The 24,101-nt window shown below is 31.1% G+C and overlaps 1 protein-coding gene and 1 long non-coding RNA gene across 2 annotated transcripts in view; both read right to left on the bottom strand.

The window, feature by feature from the left end:
- The window catches only part of LOC139808195 (uncharacterized), a 183,961-nt gene that overhangs the window by 25,149 nt on the left and 134,711 nt on the right, over positions 1–24,101 (bottom strand). The window lies entirely within an intron of this gene.
- LOC139808250 (uncharacterized) lies at positions 9,828–17,298 on the bottom strand. Its single transcript, XM_071770032.1, has 14 exons — positions 16,935–17,298; positions 14,759–14,857; positions 13,881–13,994; positions 13,673–13,756; positions 13,410–13,517; positions 13,112–13,285; positions 12,896–12,988; positions 12,631–12,747; positions 12,423–12,506; positions 12,160–12,273; positions 11,934–12,035; positions 11,657–11,779; positions 11,331–11,531; positions 9,828–10,131 (listed from the first exon to the last, which is right to left on the bottom strand). The coding sequence occupies exons 1-14, from the start codon at positions 17,072–17,074 to the stop codon at positions 10,053–10,055; spliced, it is 1,632 nt and encodes a 543-aa protein (XP_071626133.1). The 5' UTR covers positions 17,075–17,298; the 3' UTR covers positions 9,828–10,052.

A 24,101-nucleotide genomic window follows, 5' to 3' on the forward strand; every position in this document is an offset into this window, starting at 1 on the left:
AGGTTGTATCTAATCTTTCCGTATTCATCAATGGATTGTTTAAGTTTAATGAATTAACTGATATTTAAAAATAAAAATTTTTAATTTAAGAAATAATTAAGAAAGAGGGATGTCAAGCGGATTCTAAATTACGATTTTTGAACATAGAAGTGGCTATAACTCGGAAACGGCTCATTTCCGGACCTATGTTTGTATGAACTTTTTTGCTTGTTTTTGGGTCCCGAATCACCTCCCGAAGTGGAGTAGGCGATTTTTTGGATATATATATATATATATATATATATATATACAGGGTGTCCAAAAAATCGCCTACTCCACTTCGGGAGGTGATATATATATATATATATATATATATATATATATATATATATATATATGTGTGTATACATAGACACATATACTAGTATCGAGAACCAACTCAAGTTCCTTGTAGAACCTAGAGAACTAGCAGCGACCGGTAGAGACTGCCGTGTGCTTGTTAGAACTCCCCGCTCCGCTCCGCGCATAGCCTAGCTCTTGTTGCAAATATCTCAAATAATATGAGATATTTCAAAAAATTCATAAGAACATTTTTTGTAGATATTTGTTTGTTCTACAACTTTGATCTCTACAAAAATTTCAAAATTCATCGTATTTGTGGAAAAAAACAAATTTGTTTATAAATTGTTAATAAAAAACATACTTAGGGATAGCGGAAAATGGCGGAATTTGAATATGTTGTTCAGTATATTTTTCTGAACACAATGACGTAATAAAACCTTGTGTTGCAATTTTTTCTAGGTCTAATCGTATTTTGACTAGACTAGTATCCAATAACTAACGTTTAAGATACGTGAATATTTTAACATAATAACAACGTCAATTTAAAAGTTTAAACATTTATAATACGTTTTAAATAGGTCATTTTTAAATTAAAAGATTATACAAATGTCGGATCATTCGATAGACGGCATCTGATAAGATTTGTTTCTCTTTTTTTCTAGACTTTTGAAACAGATCCAGCACACATTGCTAATGTCGTAATTTTTTAAAGAAATGCTTCAGTATGCTTAGAACTATTTAAAAAATATTTTACATAAACTGGAACTCCGAGATTTTGCACAGCATATTACTCTATCCTTTCTAAGTACTCGGCGTTCGGGCGGTATATATTAATTTATTAAAAACTTATGCAAAGGTCCTCACGCTCGAAATTCCTAAGAAAATGCTTTAGTATGCTCAGAACTATTCAAAAAATATTTTACATAAACCGGAACTTCGAGATTTCGTACGGCCTTTCACTCTATATGTTACGGAAAACATATATATATAACAGATAATTTTTTAAATAGATATTTTTTGGCAAAATCACGAGAACTATTACTAAAAAGTATCAGGAATTATACGGAACTCGACTGCATGCGACAAGAACTCACTTTTATTTTTGATCTGCTGGAAAATGATATGCCAACTTCACAGACACGAATTTTAAAATGAGTCCGTAACAACAAGATTTGCTGCGATATATTCCCCGGCGGGGATTTTATATTGTTCACTATTATCTATCTTTCAGATTTCTAACACGCATATAACGTCTGTTCATATTACGAAAAAGATGCATCTGCATAATTTTCTGCATAGTACGATACATCTCTCACATAAATCTATCGTATATCTTTTATAACCTGCATCTTAATTTTGTAAGGAAATTGTTATTTCTTAATTATTTTGAGGAAATAGTGCTACGTTCAGTTACACCTATACGCCTCAATCACATTTAATGTTTCTATTTATTATTACATATTTATTATAGTAAATATGTAAATCTTTAAATATTAAAGAAGGATAAATATGACAATTAAATTATTTAGGGTTTAAAACAAAGGCAGCAAATTTGGTCAGTAATCTAAACTACCTATAAGTTGTTATTGCTAAATATAAATTGCTAAATATAAATTGCCGTCTGAATAAATGTCAATAATGTAGTGTCAAACGTTTCGAATTGAAATGAGGTCATCAACAATGTGGCAACAAAAAACAAACAATAATTAGAAACACAAGTCGTTATTTATATAATACTAGACACCACAGACACGCGCTTCGTGCGCGCTATTTAGCTTTAAGGTGGTTCATGCAGTACTTGCTAGTCAAATAGGCAACTATTTTTATTAGTGATAAATAAGTATGATTTTTGTCCGTAAAAATCAGCATATAATTAGATTTATTATTTATAACATCTTTAATGTTATACGACCTCTACGTAATTAAAATATTGAGACAAAAGTCACATCTTTTACTAGAATTGTGAGCCGTGTGAATATATGTACAACAGCAGCGCGGCAACGAATAAATGATGCATGTTAAAATTATTTGGACATTTTATAACATCATTGTATTGAAACTTGTATTTATTCAGTATTGCAGATCTTGATGCAACCTAATTTTAATTCTTTTCAGAAATGGACAAATATTTTTATTTCACCCTTTGCTTTATTCGGCGTCCAGAACATGGTAAACGAATTTTTTGAGATATGCGCTGTACTCATCAGCTGACACATGCGACGTTGCCAAGCTGCCGCTAATGCCGCTCGAGTCCAGCCGTCAGTTCCGTATTGTCGATTTAGTCAATCAAAAATTACGTTTTATTAATATATGGTACGGTCAATGAACTCGGGCTTTTATCTAGTATCTTGCAAAATGTTTATTGCATCGTTTCGTCAGTTTTTGGTTCGTTTATCTAGTTTTGAAGTATTGCAATTTTTGCAGCATAAGCGCTTTAACCTCGTTTTTCGGATAAGGGGTCCCTCCACCGCGTTAAATTGGCAAAGTTTACGGACATATATCTCCGGAACCAATCGGTTAAAAAATCCGAAATTTTACAGACACACTCGAGGAACGTTAATCTTTCATTTCATATTAAATTTTCCGGGCTAAGTACATATGACCTAAATGCAAGAACCACCTTAACATTATGCTATTACTGTTACACTATAACATACACACAACTGTGAAAATATATAACAACTGCTCATGAAGTAAGCGCAGCAAAAGAGCCAATCGGCATCGCGGAAAAACGACAGCAACAAACTTCGATAGATTCGAGTACAGATTTTACATGCCTTTTTTAGATATGATGATGATGACTAGAACTCCACAGGCGCGCGCTACGCGCGCGCTTCTGATTAAATAGAACATTACATAAAAAATAAATAGTAAATAGTTTTTATATAAATAGTCCTCTTTTACATTATTTCATAAATAAAAAGATTTATAATCTCTTATTATTGATGCTTGATTCAACAAAATTTGTCAAGACAATAGTGTATTATACATACATTAATATATTATTATTGCTTTAAAAAAAATGAAATTGTTTAAATTTTTTCATAAACGAAAAAAGGCATTATGACGTAAAAACATTATGTATGTTACAATTAAACTATGCAAAAATTGTTCAGAATATTATGGAAAAGTCATTCTACACACGTAAATGAAAAATCAGAAAAAAATTGACGAGAAATTAGTGCTTCTATTATACATTACAGCTTAATCTTAATGAGACTATACGCAACATACAAAAATTAAATTCTTTAGGTTAGACGGTACTACCAAACTTTTCATTTCAAATCAAGGTGTATACGATTAAAAAAGAGAATATGGAACTTTTTTTACATCCTATATATATATATATATATATATATATATATATATATATATATATATATATTACAACATACATGCGTATGAAGACAAAAGCAGAAATGTTAATTTAGTTGCTATGGAAAGTCTGTTATTGTAAAAGAATATTGTTATGTTACTTGTGTAACGTGTTTCATCTCATTTATTATTATGTCTTCTTACAAGAAACAGAATAAAGACACGCATAAAAAAACGATTAAAACACGAAAAAATTCGCAAGATCCAACAGTTGTTCCGATTGAACAAACGCACGTTTCGATCGCGAAACCATTGTTTGCGATACCAACTAGGACGACAAACGAGAATAAATGAAGAAATTTAAACCGCGATTAAAAACGCTTTCGAGATAATGCGAAAGAAACGTCGAGGGGCTGAGAGGACCACTGAGCGAGAGAGAGATCCATTTGTGTCTGATCCGCGCTGTTCCGACGTGTGTCGCCCGTAGAAAAAGGAAAAACAGAGAAATAAAGAAGAGCGCAGGAATCAGGTGGGCGTGCTGTTTGGGGGAAGGCAATGCAATACGCTTTACGCATCTGTAATTTCGTAATAGGAGTATACACTTAACTTTTAGGCAACAAGATAGAAAACTACCTAAAAGAAAGACGAAAGGGATGATGTAAGTTGGAGGGGGAACTCGTTCTCCGTGCGCGAGCATTAAAAAGAAAAAAAAATTTACTTAGTCATATCCAGAGTCATTTAGTACATACATAGGCATATAGGCGTACGAATAAATGAATATATATATATTATATCAAAAAAATATAAATATATATATCTATTATATATATACATATGTAAACTAATGAGGGAGGAAAGGAGAGAAACAAAGAGAATGCACGAAAGCGGAAAAGTGCGAGATAATCGATAGAAAACGGAGAATACTTGGACCGTATTGCTTGCGATATTGAATAATATGATGTTCAACATAATAACTTAAGGGGGAATACCCAATTAGAAAGTTCGAAAAAATTGATTGTTCAATTTTTGCATTCCAAGCAAGGTGGAGGACTTATATTATGGACCTGGAATCGATAATTCTATGTAAGTTGAAAAATTTTCGCGATTTATTCATTGTTCAATTTTCAAACGCGTTTTTCTCGAAACCATGTAGAAAATCGGTGACCAAAATATCTCGGCAACCACTGAACCGATCAATTTGAAATTTATAGAGATTATTCTATACATAATTATCTAGTCTTTGTCGTAGGATTTTTTTTAAGTAACTTAGTTTTTTTTTTATCGGCAAAATAAACCAGAATTTTTCCCTAAAAATCGAACCCTTAAATTCAAACGCCCGCCATTTTGTCAAAAATCGATATTTTCAAAAACCCCTACGACAAAGACTAAATTATAGTGTCAATTTTAATAATCTTTTTGGTTTTTTTGATTCTGATGATTACAAATTAAATGGGAGTGGTCACCGCGGAGGACATTTTTTTTGCGGCAGTCGACAGAACCCATGAATATTCCGCCAATATTGAATATTTTTTAATAAAAAAATTTAACATATTCTTAAAAGTGTGTACTTTCATGTAGAAAAAATATCAATACTATAATTCATATAGGTTTTCTTAAAAAAATTCACAAAAATTGCCTTTTTTTCGCGCTTCTAATTGAGTATTCTCCCTTAAATAAGTAATTTAAGAAACTGATAATTTTTACTCAGAAGAAATATGACTCTCTTTAGAAAGTATCTGGCGGTCGGAAGGACCGCTTTCGTCTTTTTATTTCTATTGAATTTCCAAGAGAAGTGTGTACAGAACATCAGTTGAAGCGTAATCGCAAATACTTTAAGAACGCGGAAAGAATTTTGTTGATGTGTTAAAAATTTAGCTAAATACAATATACATATAAGTGAACTTGACCCCTATATGAATAACACAAATAAAAATAAAATATCTATTGTAATATGATTTATATCTATTTTAGCTAGATACAGGTTTAAAAATAATTTTGTTGAACGTTACAAATCATCAAAATAATTATGTGTGGTGGCTCAAGATAGAATGTCAAAACCTTCTGCAGCATTTTAAGCGTTCCGACACGATTATTTCGATTAATATAATAGTTGGTCCACAAAAATTATTTTAGATCTGTATTCAGCTAAATTTTTAACTACTTTAGCAAAACCGTTCTTTCCGTGAACGAATACATGCAGATATTTTTTAATAGCAAAAGTATTCGTTGTTTTTTTTTTCTAAGAAAATTAATGAGAAACGAAACAAAGTCTGTGATGTTCAATGCGAAACAGGTTATGGTCTCTTGAATTTTTTCATCGCGCGATACGATTGCTTCTAGTTTGTTGTAAAGTTTCACACTCTGACTAAGGATTATCCAAATGATGAGCGATGCGAGTCTTTATGCTCGAATAATTACGCGATCGTTCGCTTATCCCGCTCGGTTCCTAAAGAAGGGTTGCGCCAACTCCTCCCGCGTGTGCGTAATGTAATGCAAAACGTAAGAAGAGTGATTTTCGAAGTGTATGCGTGTGCCGTTACTGCTGTGTGTGTGTGTGTGTGTGTGTGTGTGTGTGTGTGTGTGTGTATGCGTGTGTGCGAAAGGGGCGAGAGTGAAAGAAAATGAAGGAGAGCGGAGTTAATAAGAAAGAAATAAAGGAACGATCAAGCAAAAAACCAAAAAAAGAAAATGACTTCTTCCCCCTTTCGAGAAAGTGTCGTCGATATATATTTTAAAATAATCCGCGGTACATATTTCTCAAGGTACGTCCGTTGTTTATGCGGACGACTGTATATACGTATAGATAGGCTGTATGATTTAAGAATTAAGTAGTGAGTGCGTAGTGAGTTTAAGGGAGAAAAAAAAATAATGTGAAACGACGATGAACGAAAGCGACGCAAAAGAATTTCGTCGAATAACTGAGATGGAAGACAATCGAGGTCCAGTAGTTTCTCCGCTGCGTCGACTACATAGCGTGTAGAAAATATATATTCTTCAAGTACTCCTGAAAAAAAAATTAATAACTTCGCTCAGACGGTATCGCACGATCGTTTAATTCTCGATTTATTTTTACACGATATAAATGATCCTGATTACGCGATACGGTCGCGGCGATTTCTATGATTCTAAACATCATTCGGAAGTTTCGCGTAGCGAAACTAACGTGTGATTGTGGGCGTCGACGAAGAAGAACCGATGTCGAAAAAAATAGAAAAATTTGGAGCTGTTAATACTTAACAAGAGTCTCGGAAGTCTCTCACAGGGATCGGACGGGAGTTTCGTCGTTTCGCGAAAAGTCGCGATCGCATCTACGATGCACAAGTTTCGGGAACGGGACGTTCCGTATCAGTTTTCGAGATCGCCCGATTTCGCGGGGACAGAATTGTCATTTACGTGTGCTGCCTCGAGGACTCTCGCACGTAAATGTCGCGAGTCGGCTGGAAACGCGAAGGACGTGCGTATGCGTGTACTATATATTATATATCGGAAAGAAAAACGAGCGTGTCAACATGAAAACATATATATCGCGTAGCTGTAAGGTTTTTCGCTGGACGAGCCGGTCGAGTCGACTCGAGCGGAGACACAATGAAATGAAGGTGAACGATAGGTCCACGTGCTCTGGTAATTTCCGGACGATTATTCGCGAGTCGGCCTGGATCGTCCAAGCGCGCGTGAATTGACTCGGGACGAAAAGAGAACGAAGATATTAAAAGACTTTGGAGATCGCTGGAGTTCATGCGTGTATTCCATCGGGGTTGGGGTACGGAGAGGGTGCCTAACGTGCCACGAAACTAATTAGGAGACTAATTAGTTGCGTAACGTCAATTTAACCAAATCGTAGTACAATGTAACCGGAGTCGAGTAATACATATAGATATCTGCAGGAGATCTGCGCGGCTGATCTTTTTTCTTTTTCTTCATCTGCTTCTTGTTTCTGATACTCGGCGCATGAGTACCGTCAATCGTCATCGACGACACGCGTCTTTCTCTAAACTTTGACGTTAACGTCGTCGTGCAACGGGCGCAATTAATTGATTTGACAAAAAGAAATGTGGCGGTAACATGATAGCTCTTTGCAATTCTATAAAGACCACAAAGCTCATAACATACTAAATTAACTAAATTAACTTTTCGCGACGGCGCGGCGGAGCTGGCCGCCACTACGTTTTACTGCTGTACGGAAAAACGGGCCGCGCGTGTCTATTGTACGACGGATAATGTCCATGACGAGTTGGCGCAGAGTTTGCTGTTATTTATATTAGGATATATATCATCTTTGTAAAATTTACTTAATATAAGAGATAAATAACTATTGTTACACAATGAGTCGAGCGCTTATTTGGTATAGCAGCAGAGATTATTACACTATGGTGACCATTCGTACACAGAATCAGTATCGTGGGCAGCCATTATAATTGCCATTTGTAGCGAAAGGATTAACAATAAGCGTTATTAATTTGTAAAGCATATTATCGTAAAAATATTTAGTTTACTTTTGAGCAATTACAAAAAGCACTTAACATCTGTCAAGTCATTTAGAACTATGTTACATAATAATAAATACTTATATAAATATACTTTTTTTCTTAATAATAAATAATGAATTAAATAATAACTAGCAAGAGTACGCGTTACATCATAAAATAGAATTAACCGATGGTTTACTAAACTACTACAAATTTTATAAAACTTTTCTTATTAACTTCTCCGTTTGCAATTGCTCATATAAGAAAAATTTTAACAATTTCTATAAAAATTAATAAGTATTTATTATATTTCAAATGTATAACCTTGATATTTTAATATATAGTACTCACAGAGAAAAGAAAGAAATCTGTAATCAACATTGATCCCAAGAATAAGCAGTATTATCACCATAAAATGTTTTATTAATGTTTATTAAATTGTTTATTATTATATACTCCTCGATATACTCCTGACACCGACACACTTTACACTCCAACGTTTTCCAATTAACACAATTAATGTAGTCATTGATAATGTAGGTACATTAATTTAATGGAATTATTAAAAAATGACAATTTTATTAACTACAAATTTAGAATTATTATATTCACGTAATTTCAAAAGTTTATGGTTTATTATTTATTTTTTATAATAATTATTATTAATTCCTTTTCTTTATGCCAGTATATCGTGTGTATATATGGAATTATTTTCGAGAAATAGTGCCGAATCGAATACGCCAATGCAGAATTCTGACGTCAAAGATTTTGCTTGTGAATTACTATATGGAGACAATAAAGATACATAATAATAAAGGAAATAAAAATATACATTTCTTTCACTTAATATACTTGCTCTTTATTATGATCACTTTTACCTTTATACCATTATCAATCATACAATATTAACGTATTAATCATAATCTTTCACAATCAGAGTAAGAAGAATATATTTAGCGACTTTTTATGATACAGCAAATTCAGTCATTCGCTCTACTCTGTACCGCTGTACACGTAAAGCTAATATATGTATGTGAAATTATACAAAGACGTTATATAAATAAAAAAATATTTTAATGGATAAAACATTATAGGTTAATATTATTACATTTTTAACAGATAAGAAGTTGAATATTAATGTAAACTTGTGTCTCGTCAATGTGATCGTCGAAAAGATCTCTTCTTGTGTAAAAAATGTTAACATATGCAACGGTTGCGTTTAGATTATATGAATGCGACAAGTATGCGTCTGTTAAAATCACATTTTTTATATTAAAAAACGCCTACACAACTTGATTATGTCATCCCTTTACACATAGTATAATTCTGCTTTCTTAATTAAAAAGCAAATTTTTATAATTAATATTAATGTTAATTGTTATTATAATATATATTTGAATTTGTTATTTTTAGATTAATTTTATACAATTATTGTTTGATATTGTTTCTATACGAAGTATAAATAAACACTGAACAAATTTAAATAATGAAAAAGATTCATTTACATTTAAATTTATATCTATAGTTTAGTTATGCTTGGTATATATAAATACGATAATAATCTATAAAATTAATTATAATCTTTGAAAAATTCATTGTCTTAAGGTGTAAGAAATGATACTTTCAAAAGATAAATTAACATTATATAAATATAAATTGTTCTAAGATGTAAAAAATTATAATGTGACAGAAAAATAGATATATCAAACATTATTATTTCTTTGTTCTGTGCAGATACACAGAATTATAAAAATTTGCTTAATGAACATTTAAAATATGAAAAGAAGAAGCGGAAAGTATATACTTTTTACTAAAACAATTAATAATATAAACTAACGTTATATAAATTTTACACAAAACAAATGGGAAATTTTGTGTAAAAAGTCAATACATACTGGATTTGTAATATACTCTTCTTTCTGTGTTGTGTTACATATGCAATGTGAATAATTATTCGTCATCATCAGTGTCTGTTTCGTCACTCTTTCGGCGTTTACGTGTGTCATCAGTGTCTGCATCCGCAACATTGCTGTCAATTGAAATAGAACATACAAAATTGTCATTATTCTGCATTTATATGTACATAGAATAATTAAGAAAAAACAATATGGTCAGTGTTTAAATGTTACGGTTATGCACACTACAACAATGTAAAGACATTATTATTCTCACAACAGATTAAATCAGTAAATTTCATGAATGCATAGGGGAACTGTGCCTAATATCGCCCTTGTTCCTAATTTTGCACAATATTAAGACTGTTATGTGTTGCATGTTGTGAGTGCAGAGCAGTGAAAGCTGTTGAACAACGCTGTTTTGGACAATCCTATGTTTTATTTCAGTCAGAATTGTGATATAAAAAGTAGCGTAGCAGTTTATAGTTTTAACGAGGTTTCGAAATTTCGCAAGATGTGTTTTACGTTATTAATACAGATACAAAAAAAAAGATGTGTACTGAAAGCGAATTTTTCTCATGTAATATTGTGTCTAATTTTATTCCTAAATTAGAGATATTCGTTGCTAACCATTATTAATTGTGTCTTAATCTTCCTTACGGTATTCCTAATTCCGCCCTCTGGGAATGTTCATTATACCGCCCATTTTTCCTAACTAATCTGCATCTAGAATAGCTCTGAAGCTCTCTCAGCCTCCTGTCTAATATGAGTAACAAGATCTTTTTCCGAGAGTAAATCGGCCAGGCAAGATGCTGACGTTGCTGACCACATCACTCCACCCTATATAGTCTGTGAAACTCCATGGGCTTTCTTAATCGTTAAAAGAGAATACTTTTGCCAACCTTATGTGCCCTATTTTGCGTTGTTTCCAGCTATATTGTGTCATGTATGTATTTTTAACAAAAATAAGGATGCGATATTAGGAACACTCTTTTTCAACGTCGAAAAATGCTACTTTTTTGTTTTTCTTCAAAAAAGATAATTAAGATAAACTTTGAACATATTCATGCTATGGAGATCATATTACGATAATCTTAGAATAAAATAATGCGGTTTAGTTATAGTCTTATATAAAAGTATTCAGTCAAAATTTTTTGGTTTTTAAAAACATGATGCGCGATATTAGGTACAGTTCCCCTAATTCTGTATTCGTATTATAGCATTATAGATTAATGTTCTTATACATTAAGATAATTTCTCATATTTATTGTTATCGTTGAAAGGAAAACGTGACATTGTATAAAATAATATTAAAAGCAAAACGAATAATTACTCATCAACTGCTCCCTTTCTTTTCCTCGATTGTTCAGATGATAGAACTTGCGAGTCAGGTTGTTCTTCACTTCTAGTTCTATCATCGTTCTCACGTTCAGAGGGATTCATATCATATTCCTCTGCAGTTGAAAAACCTGGTTGAGGTGATGGAACGGACGGGCTATGTTCTTCGATAGCGTTTAAAATTCTTTGTACCATTCTGCATTAAAATGTAATATGATTAAATGTAGAAATGGTAAAGCAATTTTATAAAATAATAAAAATTGTAAATTTTTCTAGTAAAATGCCATTACATTGAATGATATAACCAAAACGAGTAATTACCTATTTAATCTATTAATTTTGTCCAAGTTTTCTAATTGTTGTTCATTTGTAACAGACCGCTCTGAAGTTTGAGGTTCTACAAAGGTATCCACATCATAATCCTTTGAACTTGAAGTTTTAGAACTGCATTGAAATGTGATGTCATTAAAAATGGAATTATTTAAGAGATTAACATTGTTAATTATTCTTGTGCAAAAAAGACAAAATATTTAAATAGTAAGATGTTATGATATTTTACGTTATAAGTCATTATAAGTAAAAAAAAAAGTATAATTACTTATCAACTGCGCCTGGGTCTTTTGTCGTTTGTTCAAGTGATTGAACGGGCGGGCTATATTCCCCTGAAGCGCTTTTTTCAGCTTTTACAGCCTTTACAGCTCTGAATTAAAATGTAATATGATTAAATGTAGAAACGGAACAGCAATTTTTTATAATAATACAATTGTAAATTTTTCTAGTGAAATACCATTACATTGAATGATATAAGCAAAACGAGTAATTACTTATCCATTCTTTTGAAGTTTGATAATAGTCCTTCAAATATACTGGGCTGCTCTTGAATTCTCCGTTCTGCAGAGGAACCCATATTAGAAACCGTTGAAGCTGAAGTTCTAGGTCTGCAATGAAATGTGATGTCATTAAAAAGCAAATTATTTAAAATATTACAGTTATAAGTAATTTTTGTGCCGAAAAATCAATATTTAAATGGTAAGATGTTATTATATTTTATGACATAAGTCATTATAAGTAAAAAACAAGTAATTACGTATCAACTGCGCCTGGGGTTTTTTTCGTTTGTTCAGGTGATGGAACGGGCTGGCTAGATAGTTTTGCAACGCTTCTTATAATTCTGCATTAAAATGTAATATGATTAAATGTAGAGACAAAAAAGCAATGTTTTAAAATAATTTAGTTGTAAATTTTTCTAGTTAAATACTATTACATTGTCCGATATAAGCAAAACGAATAATTACTTTTTCAACACTTTATCTGTGTCTATTGATTCTTGTCCAGGTGAAATGGACTGCTCTTGAATTCGATGTCCTGCAGAGGAATCTATACCACATCCTGTTGAAGTTATAGGACTTGGTCTGCATTGAAATGTGATGTCATTAAAAATGGAATTATTTAAGATATTAACATTAATTATTCTTGTGCAGAAAAGTCAAAATATTTAAATAGTAAGATGTTATTATATTTTACGTTATAAGTTATTATAAGTAAAAATCAAGTAATTACGTATCAACTGCGTCTGGGTTTTTTGTCGTTTGTTCAGGTGATGGAACGGGCGGGCTATGTTCTTCGGAAGCGCATAAAAATTCTTCAATAAATCTGCATCAAAATATGATAAAATGTAGAAACGGAAAAACAATTTTTTTAAATAATAATAATTGTAAATTTTTCTAGTAAAATGCCATTATTACATTGAATGATATAAGCAAAACGAGTAATTACTTTTCAATTTCGTCTATGTCGAATGGTTCTTCAGGTGTAGCGGACCACTCTAGATTTTGAAGTTCTACGGCATCCACATCATCGCCTGAGTCTTTTGTCGTTTGTTCAAATAATTGAACGGCCGGGCTATATTCCCCTGAAGCGCTTTCTTCAGCTTTTATAGCTTTTATATTTCTGCATTAAAATGTAATATGATTACATGTAGAAACAAAACAGCAATTTTTTAAAATAATACGGTTGTAAATTTTTCTAGTAAAATACCATTACATTGAATGATATAAGCAAAACGAGTAATTACTTATCAATTCTTTTGAAGTTTGTTAATAGTTCTTCAAGTGTACTGGGCTGCTCTTGAATTCGATGTTCTGCAAAGGTATCTATACCATATCCCGTTGAAGTTGGAGGACTTGATTTGCATTGAAATGTCATGTCATTAAAAATCGAATTATTTAAAATATTACAGTTGTAAGTAATTTTTGTGCAGAAAAATCAATATTTAAATGGTAAGACGTTATTATATTTTATGACATAAGTTATTATAAGTAAAAAACAAGTAATTACGTATCAACTGCGCCTGGGTTTTTTGTCGTTTGTTTAGATGGTGGAACGGGCTGACTAGATAGTTTTGCAACGCTTCTTATAATTCTGCATTAAAATGTAATATGATTAAATGTAGAAACGGAAAAGCAATTTTTTAAAATAATTTAGTTGTTAAATTTTGTAGTTAAATACTGTTATATTGTCTGATATAAGCAAAACAAATAATTACTTTTTCAACACTTTATCTGTGTCTATTGATCCTTGTCCAGGTGAAATGGACTGCTCTTGAATTCGATGTCCTGCAGAGGGACCCCCATATCCCGTTGAAGTTGAAGGACCTGGACTGCATTAAAATGTGATGTTATTAGAAATGGAATTATTTAAGATATTAACGCTGGAAATTATTCTTGTAAAGAAAAGTTAATATTTAACAAGTAACATATTATTAGAGGAACCCGAGGCATATAACGGGACCACGGGATATAATAGGTCTAAATGGGTTATGATCGATATCTTTTTTATGTCATGTAACGAAATATATGGAAATTATTGCTCTTATATGTCTCTGCCCGTGTGCTGTTATTAGTTTTCATATTATTTTTAACTAAAAAATGTTACAAATTATTTAATGCGAATTATGAATCGAGCCATAGAAGTAGGCGTCAGTGGCTCTCCGAGCATGTAGGAGCAAGTACATGTAATAATTATTAATAAATAATTATTAATAAATAATTATTATTAATTAAAAATGGAATGATACATTTTTACATATATTGTGTCATGACAAATTACTTTTAACAAGTTTTAGACATTAATATATTTGAGAATAAAATAAGTTTTATAAGGTATCCCGTTATACCCCGCATAAAATCCAGAGTAAGGTTAACTCACGTTTTCAAAAAATAATAATTTCGTCCTTTTAAACTATTCTTGTGTAGTAAAACTTGCATTTTTCTTATAGGAAACATTTCAAAGAATATTTTAGTACAAAACAAAGTTTATTTATTTATTGTTAATATGTTGTAAACTTGATTAAACCTTAGCGTTCCTGTTATGCCCCGGGTTCCCCTACATTGTGTGATATACGCAAAACAAATAATTACTTACTTATGTAGCCTTGATTGAAGAGACGAAGAATCAAAAGAAAGTTGCTGACATTCTGCAGAGGAATCCATAGCCGTTGCCATTGAAGTTGAAGTGCTAGGTCTGCAATGAAATGTACGTGTGATTAAGAAAAGAAGAAGGAATGATTAGTTAAAACATTTTAGTTTTACACATTACTTTATGCTATTATGTATCTATAGACGGTGATTCGTAACGAAGTGAAGATTTGTGTGAGTGAGAGGAAGGAAAAAGAAAGAAATGGCGATAGGAAGATAATTTTTTATATCTCTAATTTTTCTGTAATACTAACATCTAACAAATAAATATCAAAACTACAGTGGTGATTTTTTATACATATACATATATATATACATATATATATATATATATGTATATATGTAGGTCTAGAGGTATGTTCCGGGACTGTTTACGTTTTTTGAAATGTACAGTCCTGGAATATAACGCATATATATGTAATCAGATTCAAAAAATTGTCCCGAAACGTGCCGTAGGACATGAATTTTTTCCAGGACAGTCCTGGAAACTGCCAAATGTCCTGGAATATACCGATGTAAAAAATAAAAGTCCCGGAACATACTTCTGGACCTACATATGTATATATATATATATATATAATATATATATATATAGAGAGAGAGAGAGAGAGAGAGAGAGAGAGAATAAAAAAGACTGCTTCGATGCGAATACGTTTCTAGACATAAGTTGAATACATAACAAGACGGTTATTGAAAGCAACAGAATATATTTACGAAAGATTATAGAATAAGTAAAAATAAATTAGGTTAATAACATATTTACAACAATAATTTCAAGGGTAAATAAGGTGAATAAAGCATTATAATATCACTACACATTTGCGAAGATTTAACAGCGTATATTTAAATATTATATAGAACCGTTGGTAATTATGCAGTTTAGGGAAAGCACCTCCGATGACCTTGACCTTGACATATGTTGTCAAGGTCACCCTCCTGAGTGACCTTCAGAAGGTTTTAGCCGTCGCTCGTTTTTTATTAAAAAGTTATTAACAAAAAAAGGTTTGGCGACCTCACCGATTTTAATGACCTTGATATATGTTGTCAAGGTCATGACCCCGAGTGACCTTCAGAAGGTTTTAGCCATCGCTCGCTATTCGTTAAACAGTTATTAACAAAAAAAGTTTGGAAAATATAGTATATATAAGTGCATATATAGGTTAGTGATCAACGATTTACTGCTTTAAATGTTGTGTTTTGGTAAAGCAGCGATTTTTTCGCAAAATAAAGTATTCTTTGCTTTAACAAAAAGACTTTAATTTATCAACAATTTACTGGTTTAAATGTTGTGTTTTGGTAAAGCAGCGACTTTTTCGCAAAATAAAGTATTCTCTGCTTTAACAAAAAGACTTCAATTTATCAACAATTTACTGCTTTAAATGTTATGTTTTGGTAAAGCAGCGACTTTCTCGCGAAATAAAGTATTCTCTGCTTTAAAGAAAAACGTAATATTAGTCGTTTATGCCTCTTAGTACTTAAAATAACTGCTATATTTTCGAAACTTTTTTTGTTTATAACTTTTTAATAAAAAACGAGCGACGGCTAAAACCTTCTGAAGGTCACTCAGGAGGGTGACTTTGACAACATATGTCAAGGTCAAGGTCATCGGAGGTGCTTCCCCTAAACTGCATAATTACCGAACCGTTTATTGTTGCCTAACGGTAATTTTTATTGTTTATTAACCATCTACATAATAAGTAATTGTCAGATTTGAGTTGCCCTATGTAGATTTTATTAAAAATGGCTATTTAATTGTGAATACATGCAAGAATTATAAGTCGTACTTTATATAATTATATGTCGTATTTTATATTCCTGATCCAAATTACTGCAATATTATAATGTCGAATAAATGAATATCTAATCTAAATCTCTAAATTGTGTATGTATATAATGCACAAGGAAACGCTAATATGCAGCGATTCGAATTCTTTTCAAATTATATGTCAAATAATTGAACGCATATTGTTAATTACGATTAAATAAGTACATTTACGATCGAAATTGCAAAATCTTATATGAATTCTCTACTGAAAGCTTAATATTCTTTAGATATTGATTGTTTTATTACTGCATTTATTTTAGAGCTTTAGGTATTAATAAGTTTTTGATAATGTACTTACTTATATGTTGACTCTCTTTTCTCCAATCGGGATGTTTTACTTTTAAATGTGTATCCAATCTCTGAGGAACTTGTATATAAGGTATTTGGGTACCACATGTGCATGCTGCCACACCATTTAAGCTCGTATAATAACGCCATAGTTTGTACGGTACGGGGCTCATTAAATTAAATATCTGATGATAGCGCTTTAAGTGTTCTTTTAACTTGTGTAAAATTTGTGGCTCGCGAAACCGTTTTGAACAAATTCTGCACTTTCCATACCCATTTTTTATATGGATTAAGTAATACCACAACTTCTTTTCCATTATACCCGTCTTGTGTAGCAGGTGTCTATTACTAAACGTGGTACAGAACCGATCTCAACAAGCGTTTGAAATAACTGCTCACAAATCATCACGTGATCGATATACAGGTGACATGCCTCGACCGCGTGTGTGTGTGTGCCGGGCCTGTCAAAAGTACGGGTCGGCGCGGCAGTCGTCTACCGGTCGCCGAACAATTTAATGTATGTACTCGCAATGTATTTAGAATAAAGTAAATCACAGTAATTTAAATTTGCCTAACTACCAGATTGTACAGTCCTATCTTTGTTTATCCCATTACTGATTTTAAACTTACGGTAAAACACACACAACGCTTACACATGACAATTGAAAATAGCGAAAACAGGTAGACATACAATAAAAATTAAAATTAATTTAATTTTGAAAATGCTCTTCTATAAAATTATATTTTCTTACATGTATAAGTAAATAAGTTTTAAAGTACTGAATAAATTTTAAAAGATTTCTTTGAAATACTTATTTAGAAATATGGATAGACTTCAAATCGACCGTCAGATGTTAAAAAATTATAATTTTATTAAAAGTTTCAACAATCAAATTTATAAACAAATACCGGCGTATTATTATAGAAATTGAAACACTTAGAAAGCACGTCAAAACCATTTAAAGACAAACGGTAGACTCAAGTCTAATTTAATTTTTTAAACATATAGTTGTGGTTTTTTTAATTTTTGTACTTTATTGGTTTTATAATTCTTGACGTTCTCTTCTCTCTCTCTCTCTCTCTCTTTCTCTCTCTCATCTATGATGATGATGTGTGAAGCTAATTTCGCCTGTTTTATTTTAAAACAGTGTTACCGTTACATGGAATAATCTCTACCGATTACCCATACGACATACGAAACATCTATCAGATTTATAATCTGTTTGGCACAATGTCATGACTAGTGACATGTTTGTGAAAGGTTGTGAAGGGTTATTTATTGATTTTATGACTCACAATTAGATTTACATTTGAAAAAATAACCTTTCCACGAATACAACTTCGAAGTAGTGAAATTACTCGTTACCCCAAAAGACATAAATGCAATTTAATGTAAAAGTTGGGCATAAGATAACAAATATAAATTAATTTACAAAATATACTTTTCCAACTAAATAAAGTAAATTTTATTTCTTAAAGAGACATTAGATTTATTATACATAATTTAATTTATATCAAAATTATAAGCAAATTACATTTGTGTCGATGAGATTCTTGTATGAATCGCTACGTCAGATGTAAATTCAGATTAAGACATTATTAAAAAGATAATTATCAGTAATCGTCATGAAACAATATCTGTCCATATTGTTTCCATAAAAAAAGTAATCGTGCGCCAAAACTTTAATAACTTATATGATTATTTAATTCGCTCAAATTAACAATTACTTAGTGTAACAATTAAGATATTTAAATTAAGTGAGTTATATCGAGATTATGAAACAAAGCAAAAAATGGGCGATAAAGTTGGCTTATCGGAAAATATTTAATATGTAATAAATAGATTATATATTTAGCGTTTAGTTATAACAATAATTACGTATTACTAGTCGGTGTACCATTTGATACAGATCTTGACTTGATAAAATTATTGAACTTATCGTTATCGTTCATTCAATGTGGTTATTATATAGATTATAATAGTTTCTTACGATTCTATAAAGCCCATAAAGCTCATAACGTACTAAATTAACCCTTTCACACGACGGCGGAGCCGCCACTATATATTACCGTTGTACAGACAAACGGGCCGAGAGTGTCCATCATACGACGAATAGAGTCCGTGATGAGTTGGCGTAGATTTTGCTTTTATTTATCCGGCAATAAATTATCTTGTAAAATTTACTTAATAAGAGATAAATAACTATTGTTGTTACACAATGAGTCGAGCGCCTATTTGGTAGCAGCAGAAATTATTACACAGGATCAATCTCACGGTTGGCCACTATAATTAATATTTGAACTTAAAAAACTACTAGTAACATAAATTGTATAATTGCAATTATTAGTATAGTTGCATAATTTCGAAAAATTATCGAAAGTAGATTGCAACTGCCATTTGTCATATCCGGAATTTGAGCGTCTTTTTACAAAAATTGAGGGCAAGGAGAATTGATATATGATCGATAGTTAGAATTAGGTTCTTATCTTATTGCAAGTTATTCTATTTCACAAATAAATGTTTTACAATATGCACTTATTACGTAATAATCATCTTGTATAATTTTTAATGGGAGAATAAAGGTATACAAGTTATCATACAATAGTTAATTGAGTTTTCTCTCCTTAGTCGCAAATAATTAAAATAATTTGATATAAATTATTCATTTACAAGTAACATGTTGATTTAAAAATACAGTAATGTCTTCGAAAAAGAACATATTGTCGCGATTAGTTATCAGTTATATAAAAATTACCTAATGTAATTATATATATAATACAGAAATATAGTTATAAGGTACACATATACCTGGTTTGTCTAAAAAGTAATGAGACTGAATTTTTTTTCAACAACTGGTAACACTAAAAACGAGACTGCAGTAGACCGAGAGTTACATTCATACTCTACCTTCAGTTAAAATTTCAATTTGATAAACTTAACACATGTGATTCTACAATCATTTGTATAACTGTATGTTTGGGTGACGCGTCACGAAAATGGAACACAAGAAAATGCAACAGCGAGCAGCATTATGCGAAGTTTGACACAGCAAATTCTGTGTCAAATTTCAGGATAACGCGACAGAAATATTTAAGTTGATAGTGAAAAGTGAAAATAATTGGTGATCAATTAAATAAAATATTTGAATCGCCAAATTCAAAATTGTTTATGTCGTTAGTGGTCCAGAACGGGATTCATCCTTACAATTTCATTGCCATCTAAAAATGCCTTGTGCCCGGGATAGCAGTTTGACACGCTGCTCGATTTTCTTGCGTTACATTTTCGTGACGCGCGTCACCCAAACATACAGTTATACAAATAATTGTAGAATCACATGTGTTAATATTATCAAATTGAAATTTTAACTGAAGGTAGAGTATAAATGTAGCTCTCGGTTTACTACAGTCTCATTTTTACAGTTGTTAAGAAAAAAAAATTATGTCTCATAACTTTTTAAACAGACCACGTATACATAATTACAAATTATTAATAAAAATATATAATATTATAAAAGATAGTCATAAAATGTTGTAAATGTAAAATAAAGATGCATTGTTGAATCAAATTTGTCTTGCGATGAATGGTCGTAATACGGAATAAATTGTTAATTAATCGTGAATTATGATCACGAATGTGTAATCAAGTACTTTATATGTATTTTTGTAATAATATAGAAGAAGTGGAAAATGCCTATATTTTAGAAAGTATATCCTCTAAGTTTGGATCATTTGGTCTTAACTCTGATATTAAGTTCTTAGCTTTTTGGCGATACACTGTCAAACCAGAGATAAATTTATATGCTCCTTTTTGCTTTATCAGAATTTTCCATTTCATGCATAAATCTAATTTTAAACTTTTAGGTAAGAAGTCACAACTGTAACATGCAAGGACACGTTCGTAAATAGTGCTTAATGGAGTCTGTGAAATTTGAGATTTCAACAAACAATCGGATTTAACAAATATAGCTATGAGTATCGCAAAGGGTGGATTGTGCATAAATCTGGGAAAGATTAAAATAATTATAGATGCAAATATTATTGTAGGAAGCTTAAAAGAAGGCAATAATGCAGAGGAAACCGAAGAATTAGTATAATAAAATGTAGCGAGCGATATATACATATATATATATATATATATATATATATATATATATATATACTCGGAAAACAAATAAATATCTTAAATGTTGTATATTTAGGATTTAAGTGTGTATATTGAATATAAGTTGAATCCTATCGTGGCAAGGTTGATGTTGTTTATATCTTTCATTATTCTTATTAAAGTGCGCATTATTTCGCATTTTGCGTGCCAACGACGACGTCTACATAACGTTTGATTCAGATAACATATAATCAAGATATCATCGTGAAAAGTCATATTGTTAGAGCACTGATATTTGAATATTCTTCCACTTTTCCTGTATACAAAAACATATGTTTTTAAAAGTCTAGGTCGCTCTCGAATTGAAGTTTCATTCTTTTTCAATTTTTCCTTCATATATCGGATACATTTTGAATAAAATGAAGGGAAGATTTCGAGGTCACGATTCTCATGGTAATCATTTTTCTTCATTTTTTAAATCTCTCTTATTCTTATATTATTAAATTATGTTTATGATTTAGCCATGACTTCTGTTAGAGTAAAAAAAATAGATTTGGCGATTACATTATAAATTTATTAAAAATTATAGTCTACAGTGAATGTTACACCAATTGCGGTTAATAAAATTACATTGATGTGTGTCCGTGACATATAGTGCCGACAAAATGCATATTATTTTTATTGTGTTGTATTTTTTTGTCGAATTACTTTATAAAAAATGTATAACGCTAATGATGAGAAACATATTTAAAAATTACAAACACAATACATATTTCTTAAATTATTCTAATCGCATATGTATATGAATATGATTCTAGTCAATATAATCGCGTAAAACACAACTCCCCGAGAGGGGGGTACGAACTAAATTACAAAATTAATCAGAATTATAGACTACGTTGAATCAGTTAGTTAATAATAATAATTTCACGCTAAAATATTACTAGCGCATGTCACGAGTATATCAAATAATGATATAATTTAATAAAATAGAGATGCATTGTTAAAATAAAAAATTCTTATTTTCCAAATATATCGCAATACAAATATATCATTTACTAATCGTAAAATGCAGTTGCGAATACTTGTGACATGGCGTTAATTATTTATATCTATAATAGACTAATGGAGAAGAAATGAACTCATAATTATAATCAACGGAGAATAGATTTTAAGTCCCGATCGGCTGAGTCTGACTTTATTTCTGCTATTATAGCTTTAGCTTCTCGACGATATGCTTCAAAACAATCAGAATATTTATATACATTTTTTTCCTTTACCACGATTTCCCATTTCATACATAATTCCAATTTTAAATCTTGAGGAAATATTAAACGCCTATAAGATACATAAATCTGAAAAAAAATTGTATGTAATGAAATGCTTTTAATATCTTTCCCTTTTTCTTGTAATAATTTAAGTGCTGTAACCAAAAGTATTGCAAAAGGCGGGTTTTGCTTTAACATGGGAAGAACGGGAATAATCAGAGATAAAAAGATTCTTTTCGGAAGATTAAACTTAGAAAATTTATCAAACCATGTGTTATATATGCCCATATCGATGCACATATCACATGATACACTTGGGTAAGAAAATGCTATATCAAATAATGTGATTCTATTTTTCTCTCGTATTGATTCTATGTTATTCTCTCTCATTTCTTTTTCAATATCTATCCCGTACTTATTTTTCATTAGTGACATCAAAACCTGTACTACCTCGCACTCGTCACTCTGACAATCATTTAATATGTGATGTAAAAAACATAGAGTTGTGATATCTTCACTAAAGTACATATTGTTGGAATATTCAAATGAGTATGTCTTATCATCTTCGAAAGAGGTATATAGAAAATAATATGTTTGCAAAAGATGCGGTTGTTTATAAATATCACATACACTGCGTATGTATGTTATCAGCGTATCCCGAATAATGTATTTTGGATTAAGTGTGTTATCGAACGTTTTAAGTTCGGCGAAGTCTTTCAAATAAGCAGTCTCGCGGATATCTGTGTACAGCTTGCGATAATAATCTAACAATTTTAATACCGTTATATCGTAATTTCTTCCAGTTACATTTAATACCATTACGTCAGTTGGTTCTAGCATCCTCACCAAATAAAATTAATAATTAATTTTGTATGAACTAATTGACTAAAGATCACTTCGCACCATATGTTATCGTGATCACTGAGTGAACAGAACACCGTGATGACTGAGAGTGAACAGAAATTCAGTCTTCTGGGATTATTCTCCCCGTGTAAGTCTTCTGTGTTGCTGAGCGTACTCCTTTATTCAACGCTGCATAAACATCTGTCCCACATGCCTTTACAAATTTTGTTTCTGCAAAATATGTAAAATAAGTGTATCTTTCTTTAATTTCTCTGAAAAATATTGGTGAAGGCATTCTACTGCACACTAATATTGTACAAAGTTGTGCAAAAGTTTGAAAAAGATGAGAGACAAAAGGAGAAAAGAGAATAAGATTTTCTATTAGTCGAATTTGTATATGGCACATTTTAAAATACAAATGATATGAATATATATATTTTACATACGATCGGTAGTAAAATCACTTTACTGCTATACATACCAGTGAGATTGTACTTTTATAAAAATTGCTAGAGAGTATTTTACATTCTACGGAATGCGCGTAAATTATTTTATTCCTATGTAACTGCAAAATTATAGACAGAAATGAGAGAAAGAAAAGCAGATGACTTCTCTGTAACAGCTTTATCTGACTTGTGACTTAGTGTTCTGTTTATTTCTGTTTATTCATCGTTCTGTTTATAATTAGTGTGTGTGTGTGTGTATATTTATGTAAGATAATGTACTTGTACATATACAATATATGTATTTATGCGTATGTGTTACATATACGAGATATCTGCTAATTACCGTATTACCTGTCGTAGAAAGGTAGAGCCGATTAAAATAAAAGAAAATTAATGAGAAATTAATTAATAAAGATATGCCAATCGGTGTACAATCGCATGATTCAGCGACGAGTGTAAGCGCGCTATAAGGAAGAAACACGAGCGCCGAAGCACTGAGTTGAGCGCAATTCTAGTGA

Source organism: Temnothorax longispinosus, chromosome 2 (assembly GCF_030848805.1).
Source record: "Temnothorax longispinosus isolate EJ_2023e chromosome 2, Tlon_JGU_v1, whole genome shotgun sequence".
Classification (NCBI taxonomy): Eukaryota; Metazoa; Arthropoda; class Insecta; order Hymenoptera; family Formicidae; genus Temnothorax; species Temnothorax longispinosus.

Coding starts and splice junctions, on each gene's coding strand:
- LOC139808250 (XM_071770032.1), bottom strand. CDS start 17,074: ATGGCGTTATTATACGAGCTTAAATGGTGTGGCAGCATGCACATGTGG. Junction 12,507..12,630: donor ACAGATAAAGTGTTGAAAAA/GTAATTATTCGT, acceptor ATTTTAATGCAG/AATTATAAGAAGCGTTGCAA. Junction 10,132..11,330: donor AGAAAGGGAGCAGTTGATGA/GTAATTATTCGT, acceptor TTCAATTGACAG/CAATGTTGCGGATGCAGACA.